The sequence below is a fragment of the Sinocyclocheilus grahami genome, unplaced genomic scaffold (assembly GCF_001515645.1).
Source record: "Sinocyclocheilus grahami isolate Dianchi unplaced genomic scaffold, SAMN03320097.WGS_v1.1 scaffold352.1, whole genome shotgun sequence".
Classification (NCBI taxonomy): Eukaryota; Metazoa; Chordata; class Actinopteri; order Cypriniformes; family Cyprinidae; genus Sinocyclocheilus; species Sinocyclocheilus grahami.
This window is the reverse complement of record NW_015505531.1, coordinates 961,480-976,247: the sequence shown is the minus strand read 5'-3', so window position 1 is coordinate 976,247 and position 14,768 is coordinate 961,480. Positions and strand designations below refer to the sequence as shown.

Genomic DNA, 14,768 nt, shown 5'->3' with positions numbered 1-14,768 from the left:
GAGGGGGTTGGTGTGTGGGGGGGGGGGGGATTGCAGGTGGTGTTAACGGTTGTGTAGAGAGATGGTCAGAACGGGTGTGAGGGGTTTCAAATCTACAATAAAACTCATTCAGGTCTTCAGCTAGTTGTTGATTTGCCTCAGTGCTGGGGGATGGTGTCTTGTAGTTTGTGATTGGCTTTCAGACCTTTCCACACTTAAGCTGAGTCATTGGAAGTGAACTGATCTTCCAACTTTTTAGCGTAGCTCCTTTTAGCCGCTCTAAGCTCCTTATTCAGTGTGTTCCTGGCTTGATTGTACAAGACTCTGTCCCCATTTCTGTAGGCATCCTCTTTGGCCTGACGAAGATGTCTGAGTTTTGCTGTAAACCATGGCTTATCATTGTTAAATGTTAAGTCCTGGTAGGAATGCTCATATCCTCACATAAACTAATATAGGATGTTACGGTCTCTGTGAATTCATCCAGATCGGTGGTAGCAGCTTCAAAAACAGTCCAATCAGTGGAGTCGAAACAGGCTTGTAAAACCCACTCTGTTTTGTTGGTCCATCTGTTTACAATCTTTACTACAGGTTTAGCAGATTTAAGTTTTTGCCTGTAGGTTGGTATAAGATAAACCAGACAGTGATCAGAGATCAGTCGAAACAGGCTTGTAAAACCCACTCTGTTTTGTTGGTCCATCTGTTTACAATCTTTACTACAGGTTTAGCAGATTTAAGTTTTTGCCTGTAGGTTGGTATAAGATAAACCAGACAGTGATCAGAGATCACCAAAGCTGCCCATGGGACAGAGTGATATGCATCCTTTATTGCTGTGTAACAGTGATCCAGTATATTACTGTCTCTGGTGGGACATGTAACATGCTGTCTGTATTTTGGCAGTTCACGGGAAATATTTGCTTTATTAAAGTCCCCGAGAATGATTAAAATAGAGTCCGGGTGTTGTTGCTCCGTCTCTGTGATCTGATCAGCGAGTTTTTGCAAAGCCAGGCTCACGTGTGCTTGCAGAGGAATGTAACCCCTCACGAGAATGAATGAGTGAAACTCCCGCGGCGAGTAGAATGGTTTACAGTTAATGAAGAGCGCTTCTAGATTGGGACAGCACATCTTCTTTAACACGGTTACATCTGTACACCACCTTTCATTGATGTAAAAGCATGTCCCACCACCGCGCAATTTCCCAGTTGATTCTGTGTCGCGGTCCACTCTGAACAGCTGAAAGCTTGGCAGATGTAGCGCGCTGTCCGGTATGGCGTCATTCAGCCAGGTTTCCATGAAACGCAGAGCAGCAGAGTGTGAGAAATCCCTATTTGTCCAGGAGAGCAGAAGTTAGTCAGTTTTGTTGGGTAGAGAGCAGAGATTTGCCAGATGGATGCTAGGCAACGGCGTTCGAAATCCGCGCTTTCTGTGCTTCACGTGCGCGCCGGCTCGCTTCCCCCGTCTGCGCGTCCTGAAGCGTTTGATCAGTGCTGCTGCTCCGCCAACTACAATGTTCAGCAAAACATCCGAATAATCGAAAACCGGTAGGAGATTTTGTGGTGTGTTCTGCCGAATGTTCAGCAGTTCATCCCTGGTGAATCTGATCGTGTTTGAAAAACAAAAGACAGGAAAAACTAACAAAAACACTAAAACAACTGGAGAGAAAAGCAATGTGGCTGCCATGTGCGGCGCCATCTTGATCAAAATATTAATAAAATATAACTAACATGTGCAGGCTAGCAGGCATTGCTTTAAGTGTTTTCCTATAGAATACACTGTATACAGCCTTTTTATATCATGATTTGCGTCCAATATTAAGTGTTATTTATAATGATTTTTCCATGGGATGGAAAACGTTAAACATGAAATTTAGCGCATTGAATTCTGGGCTCATCTGCTTGACTGTACATACTATTTTTAATGAACTGTATACCGAATTTGGTCTTTTAATATCACTTACTTTAATGCATTTCTTAAAGTGCCCCTATTATGGGTTATTAAAGGTTCATATTTTGTTTTTGGGAGTCCCCAGCAACAGGGTGACATGCATGCAAGGTCAAAAACACTTTCATTGTCTTATAATATGCATTTATTTTTACCTTACATGCTCAACGACTCCCAAACAATTTGCTCAACGTTTCATTTTTCCAAACCCCTCCTTTGCGATGCTAATCTGCAGTGATTGGTGATTTCAGCAGGGTTTGTGAGCGCAGTGCTGCTTTGTGTGCAGCCGTTACCAGGGAAACAGCTATTTTTACAACTCCAAAAGCAGCACCTAGTGGCAAAGAATTAATTCGTATTTTCATTCAGACCAAGTTTCCAAGTTTTCCCGGGTCTGCGCGCGTAAGAAGTGGGCGGGCAATATGCTAATGTTTCATGTTGATGTCAACATGAAACAGCTTGGGATTCGTTTTAAAAATGAACCGTTTCAGTGATTCAGAGTCGACTCTTTCTTTTGAGAGACAACTTTTATACACGGTGCACTTTCAGATGTAAAACTTCACAGGATGTGTTACACACTGCATGAAAGGTAATTTAAAAAAAATCCATAATAGGGGCACTTTAATGCGTGTTAATATCTGCTTGCCTGTAATAGTTTTCATCAACAATATGATGTATACTGAATTTGGTCTTAATCATATTAGTACGTTACGCCATATTCAAGAGTTCACACTAACATATAATAGGATTGAGCAATTATTAAGCATGCTGTCCAGAGGGAGGGCTCCGAGCTCGGGAGAGAGCCCGAACTCCCCAAAAGAAGCTAATAGGCATAAGACAGCCTCGTGCGGCTCGCCACGTAGGACGGCGAGCCCTACCTGCCGCCAAATGAGGAGCACGATGGAATACCAAGTGAGGGACTCTTGCTGCGTCTGAAAGGAGCTGCGGCTCTGCTGCACCAGGAGGGAGAGTCCCTCTTGTAGCTGGATACGAGGCGTGGTTTGTGTCGGATGGAGGGCTCTCGCTGCGACCGGCGTGAGCCGCGGCTCTGCTGCCCCGGAAGGGAGAGTCCGGTCCGATGCTGAATAAGCCATTAGGCTCGCAATGACGGATGGAGACACTGCGGCGGAAGTATCAAATGAAGTGGGCACTGCAGCGGCAGTATCAAATTGAGCAGGGCACTGCGGCAGCAGCATCCAATTAAACGGGGCACTGCGGCAGCAGCATCCAATTAAACGGGGCACTGCGGCGGCAGCATCCAATTAAACAGGGCACTGTGGTGGCAGTATCAAATGAGGCGGGCACTGCAGCAGCAGTATCAAATGAAGCAGGGCACTGCAGGGGCAGTATCAAATGAAGCAGGCCAGGGCACTGGGGCGGCGGCAGCATCCAATTAAACAGGGCACTGTGGTGGCAGTATCAAATGAGGCGGGCACTGCAGCAGCAGTATCAAATGAAGCAGGGCACTGCAGGGGCAGTATCAAATGAAGCAGGCCAGGGCACTGGGGCGGCAGCATCAAATTAAGCAGGGCACTGCATCGGTAGTGTCAAATTTTTATTTTTTATTTTTTTTAAAGAGAGCGGCTTCTGCAGAAGCGAGCACTGCTGCGGCAGTGGAACATAAAGATACGGACTCCTGCAGGAGAGTGTACTGCTGCGGTATCTGAAAAGAGAGAGGCATCTGTGAAAAGGGGCACTGCTGCTGCAGTAAAAGCGGAGATGTTCGCCTGGGGGTGAATTCTGAATTCTGTTGTAAAGAAATTGGCAAATATTAAAGATTAAGTGGACATTAAGTGTTTAAACAAGGATCAGATCATGCAGTGACATGTAAAACAATCGCCAGGCCATTGGCACCTTCTATAGGCTTTTAATGTGATGCTTATTGTACATTATAATGTTAATATGTTATGTTGCGTTTTGTTCAACAAAACCATCTTGTTACTTGCTTTTTATACTTATTTGAACCAATTATTATGGCCTCATTACCATTAGATATGGTTTTAGGTAATTTTAAAGGCTATTGTTGATTAGGCCTTTTTTTATTATTACTATAAAAAAATTAATTCTAATTATCCGATTAATCATCAGAATAATCGACAGACAACTCGGTAACTTTGGTTACCAAATTAATCGTTAGTGACGGCCCTAGATGAGAGGTCTATGTCTGCACCTGCCAGGATCTGTGCTCACTGCTCAGATGTGAGCCACAGGGTGGCTCCAAGGCAACAGCATATAGTGGGACGGGCAGTGATGTTGCTGTGAAAAGAGAATATTGTGATTTTGAATGAAGTAGATGGCTGAGAGGGAGAGGAGCAGGGGCCACGATTGTCAGTGGAGGCAGCCTCACGCTTACCTCAACCTCTGGGCTAGTGTCTCCTATGGGAGCTGGAGGCCACTGAAAAGGAAAAGGGGTTAAAAGAAACGGGAGGAAAAGACTGGGATGTGAGGGCCTGTGTTGCAAGTGTAAGCCGCCGAAAAAAAAGCCTATCGTTTTTACTTAAAACCAATTCATTTTTAAGCCCTGATTTTAGACATACATGAGATAATATATCATTTTTTGACTAAACGTTTAAAAATAACGCTATAAATGTTATAATAAGTGAATTAAACGTAGGCCTACGTCAGTGTGAGGCCATACTAGTTGTCAACCCAAAACAAGACCTTACTAGTCAACCCAAAACAATAATCAACTTTGGTTAGACCCAGTGTAACCAGTGCTTATGGAATTAAAAATTTTTTTATATATATATATATATATATATAGTTTAAATTATAAGTGTGTGTGTATATAATATAGGCTATAGAATAATTTTATTTAGTCATATTCGTGATTTATGATTTTTATGAATTTCGTTTTATAGAATAGTTAGGGTATTCATTGTTCGTATATTGCTTATGATGAAAATTCATTAGCCTAGCCTATTTGTTATGAAGTTGATTTAAAATTCTTCATAACATTTAAGAAGTTAAAAGTTAAGAGAATGAAATTAGCCTGTAGGCTATAGATCTATAAAATAATGTTCTTAACTTTTATTAGACTGCAGATCGGAAAAAAAATTATTCTTGATAATCTTTAAAATGAGAGAAATCACTGTCATAATTTAGGCTATTCTTTCTTCGACTGCAGAAAAAAACGAAACCATTTAATTTGCAGTGTTAACTTATGAATTAAATGAAAAACAAGAAATAAATCACTAGAACAATAGTTTTTTTTTTTTTTTCTTGTAATCAAGAAAAATGTTTGGCAATTTCAAAATTAATGCTGAATGATATTTGACAGTGAATGCATCCCCACTGCATAGCCGCACACAAACGTTGGTTTATGTATATGAAGAGATTTGGTTTGTTTATTTATTTGATTTGGGGTTGGTTTAAAATTTGCAATTTAGTTTTGTTATTTGACATTTCAATTTCACAAAGAAAAATGTGCAGCATTTTGTCCAAGAAATAATAAAGGACATATTTTAATTTATAATTTATCTTAAATCTCATTTTGTTGAAAATAGATTGAGAAAATCGTATCGTATCGTTAATTGTATCACATTGTGAGTTGAGTGAATTTGTTACATCCCTACCAGACAGTGATGCATCTGGTCAGCACACTGCGATACAATCTTGATGGTTTTCTTATTCTGAGTTCCATTCACTCCGATAGGTTGATGTGGTGAGTTGACTGTAGTCTGCTGATTTGAGGACTTGTGAAAAACATGAATATTCATAATTAATTGCACTTAATTAATGAATGAGTGCAGTGCTGACTGGGCAAGAGACAGCAAAAGTAACCCATTTTGGTCTCGTTTACAGGGAACATCATGAAGAAACTACTGGAAAAATTGGGTTTGGTGATGAAATTGGCAAAGTTAGAGAAGGAGGAATGCCGAATGAAGAAAGCTGGGGATAAGAGTGAGGACTACAAAAATAAGCTTCGGGTTGAGAAAAAGAAGCTCAGAGAAGAGCAAAATGAAACAGATATATCAGTTACTATGAGCTGCTTTATCAAAGCAATATCAACACCAGAAAGAGCCTACTTCTTAAAATGGTTAAGAATCGCTCTAGAGAATAAATCTCATGAAGTACTGCCTCAACTCAGAGAACTGTACAAACAGAAATATCAAGATATTTGTGGGAACAAGACAGAAATTGCTGAGCTTGATAAAAAGATTTCAAACAGTTCTTTAGGAGTGGAGCATTTCATTCGAGAGATGAGCCAGCTTTACGAAGCTGCAGTCTCACTCCCAGAAGATGCACTTTACCGAAAACAGCTGGAACATTTACCTAAACTCTGTGCTCAACTACTGCTGGATGGATTTTCACTTGAACTTGTAAATGGAGATTCTTCAAATATCGCTGAAAAATGGCTGTCTAGTGTGTTTTCTGAATTAAACACACTGGTGGAGCCCAAAAACAAGATTATGGTTGTCACCGTTTTGGGCGTCCAGAGTTCAGGAAAGTCAACGCTGCTGAACACCATGTTTGGAGTTCAGTTTGCAGTGAGCAGTGGAAGGTGCACCAGGGGAGCCTTTATGCAGCTCATTAAAGTAACAGAAGAACGTAAAGCAGAACTCCAATGTGATTATATAATGATAATTGACACTGAGGGACTGAAATCCCTTGAGCTCGCACAACTGGACAACAGCTATGAACATGACAATGAGTTGGCAACTCTTGTTGTTGGACTGAGTGATGTAACAATTGTCAACATCACCATGGAAAACTCCACAGAGATGAAAGACATTTTACAAATCATTGTTCATGCCTTCCTCAGGATGAAGGAAATGGGTAAGAAACCCAAGTGTTTGTTTGTACACCAGAATGTTGCTGATGTCTCAGCTCACGTTTCAAACATGAGAGACCGTCAATTTCTCTTGGAGCAACTGGATGAAATGACACAAGCTGCAGCCAAAATGGAGAACAAACTGGAGGTCAAGAAATTTACAGATTTGATGAATTATGACACTGAGACGGGTGACCACTACATCCCTGGATTGTGGCATGGAACCCCCCCAATGGCACCAGTGAGTATTGGCTATAGTGAGTCTGTGTATGCTCTCAAAAAGCATATAATGGAGATCTTTAAATGTTACAAGCCCAGCACAATCAATGAATTTCTTAAATGGACCAAAGACTTGTGGACTGCTGTGAAATTTGAGAAGTTCATCTTTAGCTTCAGAAATAGTCTGGTGGCTGATGCATACATGAAACTGTGCACGGAGTACAACAGATGGGACTGGACACTGAGAAAACAAATGCATACATGGGCGTTAGAAGCTGAAACTAATATCTTAAACCATGGAAAATTTGAAAACTCTGAGGAGTGCACTGTTGAAGATGTCCACTGTCATTTACTACAAGAAGCAGAATCTGAACTTTCAAAAGGACAAGACGAAATTATTGCCAAGATCCAGTCATACTATGAACAAGGAGAAGGTCATGTTGAACTTGTGGAAAGTTATCGACAAGACTTTATAAACTCTGCCAAGTCTTTGAAGACAGAGCTTTCAAATTCAATCAGAATCAAATTGGATGCAGCTTTTTCACGTCGAAATGGAATGATGAAGGTCGAAGGAATCATAAAGACATACATGGACACAATGGAGAAAAAAGTGCTGGACTTGCTGAAAGACTGTCGTGAGAAAAAGGCACACATGTCAGAGTCAATGCTGGATGAAGCATTTGAAAAGATGTGGCAGGAGACTGTTAGGACATTGTCATACACAGGGCTCCAGAAACAAGATATCATTACAAAAGTTCTTCATCATTTAAGAAAAAATCTTGAATCTAGAGGAAGTTCAGTGGCTCAAAGCTTAGACAAAGTGAAGGATTTTAACAATCATGGCCATGGAAATTTTGTTGTCCACAAAGGTAACTTTATAACCAGCAGGTTTGTTTATGCTCAGTGGAACCAGACGGTTCAAGAGATGTCAGACAACCTCATCGCTGAATGTCGGGATTTTGTTGAAGCAAAGAGGGAAAGTAAGGATGATTATGATGACACATACATCAGGGAAATTCTTAACATGATTGAAGAGAAAATCAAGGCTCACGAAGATCTTCAGCTAAAGGAAGATTTTGAACTGTCCCTTAAATTATACATATGTGGCTTTGCAAGCAGAGAATTTCAAAAGATTCACAATCAATTCATCCAGGAAAGCAACCCACGAACAACCTTGGAGAACGCCAAACAAACATACCACTCTGACTTCATTGACCTTTATCGTGAACGAGACCAGTGTCAGAAGAAAGCTGATGAATTCATGAGTAACTGTCTAAAACCTGCCTTGGAAACATACATGTCTGAGGTCTTGGGCACAGAAATGGCAGATAAGATGGTGACTGGTGAAAACTCTGCAATTTTCGGAACAAGGACAACATTTCAGCAATTAATCTTGAAAAATCTTCTTGATGAATTTGAATGCAAATCATATTGGCGTTTCATAAAGTCATATGAAACGTATGTCAAAGACTTTATTTTTGATAAAATCAGAGAACACTTTACAGCAGAGAACAGAATGATCAAACTAGAGGAAAAGGTTCTCAATGAAGTCATCCGTGAAATTATCCAGGCCATTGAAGACACGGAGCAGGACCCAAAGATAAATGACATCAAGGGATTCATCCAAGACATCTGCAGGAAACTTCAAAAAAGGCTTGTTATTCCCAGGGATGTAGTGGACAAAATCAGCACACTGAACAATGCAAATCCCAAAAAAATTTCTGAAAGCCTTCAATATTCTGTGAAGGAGATGGCTAAATCACTGAAAGCTGGTTTTCAAGCAAGAGGTTTTCAAAACAAAATTGATCGTCTTCGAAACAAACCACAGGACGTGCTGTTCAAACGAGTGCATGGCTGTGGGAAACAGTGTCCATTCTGTAAAGCACCATGTGAGGCTGGAGGAGAAGCCCACGCTAAACACTTTGTCTCAATCCACAGACCAGAAGGCCTCGGCTGCTACAGATTTGATCATTCTGAAAAACTAGTGACAGACATCTGTACATCATCGGTGCACAGTGGCAAAAGCTTCAAGTGCCATGACACCAATGATAAGTGGCATAAATATAAGGAATACAGCCAAATCTATCCAGACTGGCAAATCGATTCAGACCCCAGTAGAGAGGCCTCAGCATACTGGAAATATGTGATGGCAAAATTCAATGAGCAGTTTGCTGATGAGTATGATGCAATGCCTGCAGATATACCATCATACTGGAAAGACATTACAAAGACCCAAGTAGAGGAAAGCCTAAAGTAAACATCAACTAACTAGTATCTGTCTGGCCTCTGTTCAAATTAGTTTGGTACACAAAGGTAAGAGAACTTTAAAATATCAAGGTATCCTTGAAATACGTTTCAACTGTAACAATAGAAGAGCAAAACCTGCTTTGGTTCAATACGATCACAGATCATAAAACAAAGAACAGTGGAGTGCATTACATCAAATTCTTCACATCTGAACAAGGTAATAATTTCCTAATGACTTCTGATGTCGTCAGACTGCAGCTTGCACTTGCTCTTGCCATGAAAGAAGCCATGAAAAAACAAATCTAAGTTAAGATTTTTTTTCCTACGATAAAAGCATCATTCAAATGTTGTAATATACTCTAGGTGAAACATCATTATTTCATCTATATATTCATGGATACTTTTGTTTTATTGAAATCCTTATACTTTTTTTTTTTTTTTTGTGGGTGTAACGTTTGTGATGCTCTTAATGTAACTCGCTGATGTTTTGTCATGACTGTGTGGGGTTTTTTCACAAGCTATGTTTTCGATTTTGAGTTTAATTTGAATACATTTAATTTTCTCTGTTGTAACTATTGAGATTTGTGGTTCTGTGTGTTGTGTACAGGCATGTTTAAAGATATCAAGAATGTTCTACAATATCACAACCAAATGTGCATGATCTTTAGCAGTGGTATAGAACCTTTTTCCTTAATTTCATAAAGTGATTCTTCAAAACTGTTCACTCAACACTTTATTTTAAAGTGGCAAAGACGTAGTGGCAAATTGCATATGCATTCAGCAAAAAAAAAAGGCTAAATAATTCAACATAATACTAACTACTGCAGCTTTCTGATTGTTATGCTAATACATGATATTAATTTATGCTGCATTCAGTTTGTTATTGCTTCTTTAATGACATTATGTGAATGAAAGCGAGACAGTTGATCTCCAAAGTTCAGTCAAAACTCACCCACTGAGAGAATTGGGTCACTCTGTTCTTCTAACCCTCTCCTATTCACCTTCAAGGAGATCAGATATGTGATAGTGAGACAAATATATGATTTTGTAGCATTCTGTGCAACAACCTGTTATAACTAAATATAAATAAAATGGCCTATTAATAATTTGATGGCTTGTGGTATTTCCTGTTCTGTAGATATTTATTATTCATGTCGCTCCGGAAGCTTTGCTGCCTGTACAGGGTATGTGGCAGCTGGTCATATTAAGCAGCATGAAAAACAAAACTTTTATTCAAATTCTGAATAGATTAGGTAGGCTAGAAATGTTTCTAACTTGAACTGAATGGCCAATCAGGTGTGTGTGTGTGTGTGTGCCTGGTATTTATCATGTTATAGGGACCAAATGACATCTGAGGTCCCCATGAGAAAACAAGCTTATAAATCATACAGAATGAGTTTTTTTTTGAGAAAGTAAAAATGCACAAAGTTTCCTGTGAGGGGTAGGTTTAGGGGTAGGGTTGGTAAAGGGCAATAGAATATACAGTTTGTACAGTATAAAAACCATTACGCCTATGGAGAGTCCCCATAAAACATGGAAACACAACGTGTGTGTGTGTGTGTGTGTGTGTGTGTGTGTGTGTGTGTAGAATATGTTTAAATAAATGAAAAATGGAACGTAACCCATGAAATATGGATTATACATAATCTGAGTTACATAATCAGATTTGTCATGATTTGTGATATTTTAAAATGCTCATAGTTAAATGCTTTGTTGAAATCATGTCTGATGAAAAGCCTTAAAAGCAATTTTCTGCAGCATTCAGTTTGCTATTATTATTATTTTTTATTGATGTTATTTGAAGAAAAATTAGAGTTGATCCCCCAAAGTTCAGCCAAAACTCACCCACTGAGAGAATTTGGTTTCTCTCTTCTATCCTTCTCCTTCACCTTCAGGAAGAGCAGATACGTGACAGTGACACAAATATGTGTTTGTGTGACATTCTGTGTGCAAAAACCTGTTTAACGAGTTTTCAAGGAAACACCTCATACCTCTGGGTTGCACAGTGGAAGAGAGGCTGGTCATCAGGAATATACAGCTTTAAAATCCTTGTTTACTGAGATCTGTGACTCATATTCTTGAATACTCAGTCACATAATCTTTACATACAGAGAAAACAGAAGGTTGGATTTTTCTACATTCAGTTTTTTTTTCTTCACACAGTCAATGATAAGGTAAGAATCGTTTTACATAAAACAGAAAAATTCATTAACTGTAACTTTACACTCTTTAAAACTAAAAATAAAAAAAATAAAAAAAGAATAACGTTCTGCCAATTTCTATCTCATTCACACAATTGATAGCAAGAAACGTGAGGAAACAAACAGAGAAAGAGCGATATGGAGATCAGAGAAGAAGAATCCCGTTCCTCCAGACCACAGGTGAACCAGTCTAATATGCTGCTAAAGCAGGAGAGCATTGATAAAAGACCAAATTGTGAGTATATTAGGAAGTTGTAATACAATAACTTTTATTTGATATACAAGTAATGCAAATTACAATTAGTAATGCAAAATATGACAGTGATGGCATACTCATTCCTACTTACTTCCATGAGCTTCATGTACTTCAGGAGATACTGTGTGTGTGTGTGTGTGTGTACTCGTTTTTGTGACAAATGAGGACATACATTTGTATAATGACAAAGGTATGACATATGTATTACAAGGAGAAGGTGACTTTTCAGGACATTACCCCATGTCCCCACTTTTCAAAACGCTTATAAATCACACAGAATGGAGTGTATTGAAAATCTGAAATAGCACAAAGTCTCCTGTGAGGGGTAGGTTTAGGGGTAGGGTTGGTGTAGGGCAATAGAAAATACGGTCTGTACAGTAGAAAAACCATTACGCCTATGGAGAGTCCCCACTTTTCACAAATGTAAACCTGTGTGTGTGTGTGTGTGTGTGTGTGTGTGTGCTTCAATGTGTGTGCTTCACAATATCTGATTGATAACAATGTGACTTAGTATAAAGCAAAAATGTCTGTCCACCACATATAAACTGTGTCTAAAGAGAATTAAACGTATTGTTTCAGTTTCTCATGATTCTGGTGCACCAGAACAGTGTCAACTCTGGGATCACATGCTATTCATTATGTCCATTTTAAGTACTTAGTATTGGCTGTGAATGAATGTTTGTGTTAAACTTTTCTCCTTAGAGCATAAGAATGTGACGTCATCAGCTTGCTCTACCACCAGCACCCAGTAGAGGAAAGGTTTATAAATGTATTTGCTGATAAATGCTCCAAAGTGGCATTAAGTCAAAAGCCACTGAACAGCCTTGCCTAGTCCATTTATGGGAATTCACTGGCCGGTTTTCAGCCTGTTTACACTCTGACATATTGCAATAGGAGAGGATCAGCTGGATGAACTTTGAGAAGGAACAAGATCTTTGAGAAGATAACTTTGCATTGACATTACACACTTAATAGTTCTCACAGAACGATTGGGAAAGACTCCTGCTCTTACAAAAGACAGGATTTCAGATGTGTGTTTGATATGAAGCCCATGAATCAGCTGTTTGAAGCACCTGAGAGGATGATGCTACAGACAGATACACAACATCTCTAAACACATCACTGAAACACAGAAGACGGAGCAGGAATCTTAACCAAAAGAAAAAAAAACTTTTGAACTGTGTTCTGTGATTAATTTGAATAAATGTGATGATTTGTAGTTTTATATGAATCTTCTGTTCATATTATTTCATACTCTTTTACAGTAGATGATAAATGAATAATGGATAGTAATGCATTACATTGATTCTGATTATATTGATTATATGCAATCTGGGTTACATAATCAGATGCAAAAATCTGTAATTATGTTATATTTTAACTGCTTTATCAGCATCTCTCCCTTCATATTTTACACCATGTAAATACAATGTGTGATCCACTCTTCTGTTTGTGACAAAAGCAACACGCATTCATTAGATAATATCTTTTCATGACAAATAATTATGCATGTTACCAAACACTGTTCATGCTGTAAAAAATGACCGTGATGTGTCACCGTGATGGTGTTTAGTGTTTGTGTGAATGACGCTGTGCACCTTCTATATATGTTATTATTTAAAAGCTGCTTGTGATGGGCTTTGGTTCATCATGTGACTTTCTCATCACCTCCTGCATTTGGTGGTTATCAGTGTATTACAAAGGTACAAAACAGAATTCAGCACTTCAATAGGTTGGTATATTAACATTACATCAGTTAATGAAATTATGGTATTTAACTGTTAATTTAAGTTTAAACCGTAAAACCTAAAATGTTGCTACCGTATTTTTTTACGGTAAAAAAAACAGCAGCTGTGGTTGCCGGAATTTTACTGTAAAAAATACGGTAGCAACATTTTAGGTTTTACGGTTTAAATTTTACATAATTTTTTTACAGTGTGTATAGTTGTGAAATAGGCCTATTATGTATTCAACATAGGCCTATAGAGCAACAATATTTATTTATTTATTTAAAATGTATTAACTGTAACTACGAAATTCCTCCTAATTTAACATCCCTTTTAACATGAATCGTTTAGCCATTATAAATCCGTACTTATGAGAGTATCCTCAAATGTCTTAAACTATTAGGTCAAAAGTAAAGTAGCCTAATTTAAAAGTAATCAGAAGTAGTCGCAGTATATTGACTAAATTGTCTAGTGTTTTGACTGCAATGTACTGACTAGAATGTTAGTCATGTAAGTTGTAATCATGTGAACAAAGCAGGACTGAATGAACAGTAGGCCTATAAGTCTTCTCAAGTCCTCCTACCTGTTACATGTCCAACGATCATTATAAAAGCATTGTTACAGTGGCATCTTCTGAATCGGGGTCTCCAAACTCGGTCCTGGAGGGCCGGTGTCCTGCAGAGTTTAGCTCCAACCCTAATTAAACACAACAAGGTCTTACTAGGCATGCTAGAAACTTCCAGGTAGGTGTGTTGAGGCAAGTTGGAGCTAAACTCTGCAGGACCGAGTCTGAAGACCCCTGCTCAGCAGTATAGTGGCGAAAAACAGCATTGGCTTAGAAATCACACTTGGAGCAAATAAATTAAATTACATTTTCTGAAGTGCACTTGGCAGTGGACTTTAGTGAACTAATGCAACACTCCCACCTAGTGGCCCATTTTAGTAACGACATGATTGAACATATGTTTATTGAACGACACATGCATAAACCAAATATGCAGCTCCTTCATCTGCCTCTTCACCTTGAAATGTTGATCATCTCCATTTTTGCCATCTAAGCTTCCAAATAAAAATACATAAATTCCAGCTTAACCAGCTAAGTGAATGTAAGTTGAGAATGATCAAATGTGGACAATGAAATATGAAATCAGATGTGAGTCATGTATTATGTTCTAAATTTATTTGACTACATTTGGCCCAATAGGTATCATTCATAATTAATGCTGAATTATTTGTTGTATATTTAGGCTGATTTAAGGCCATAATATATGTCAGCTTTAATATTGAGCATCAGGCATGCCATAAAAAAATGTAAACCTTATATTTTTCCTCTCCCTCATCTGCTGTACATAATGTACAGTCAGTGACCAGCACATATTTAGACTCTCATTTAAATTAAATCCTACTGAATATAAAAATATAGGGAACAA

At 38.6% G+C, this 14,768-nt stretch overlaps 1 protein-coding gene and 1 long non-coding RNA gene across 2 annotated transcripts in view; both read left to right on the top strand.

Moving 5' to 3' along the window:
• LOC107548675 (uncharacterized) overlaps positions 1-5,759 on the top strand; it is a 16,886-nt gene extending 11,127 nt beyond the window's left edge. Inside the window, exon 4 of the long non-coding RNA XR_001604486.1 lies at positions 5,719-5,759. This is a non-coding gene — a long non-coding RNA (uncharacterized lncRNA). The remainder of the gene's footprint in view (positions 1-5,718) is intronic.
• On the top strand, positions 5,760-10,246 carry LOC107548651 (interferon-induced very large GTPase 1-like). Its single transcript, XM_016229425.1, has one exon. The coding sequence runs from the start codon at positions 5,760-5,762 to the stop codon at positions 9,162-9,164; it is 3,405 nt and encodes a 1,134-aa protein (XP_016084911.1). The 3' UTR covers positions 9,165-10,246.
• The last annotated feature ends 4,522 nt before the right edge of the window (positions 10,247-14,768 follow it).

Excerpts from the sequence above, each read along its gene's own strand:
- LOC107548651 (XM_016229425.1), top strand. The coding sequence starts at position 5,760 with ATGAAATTGGCAAAGTTAGAGAAGGAGGAATGCCGAATGAAGAAAGCT.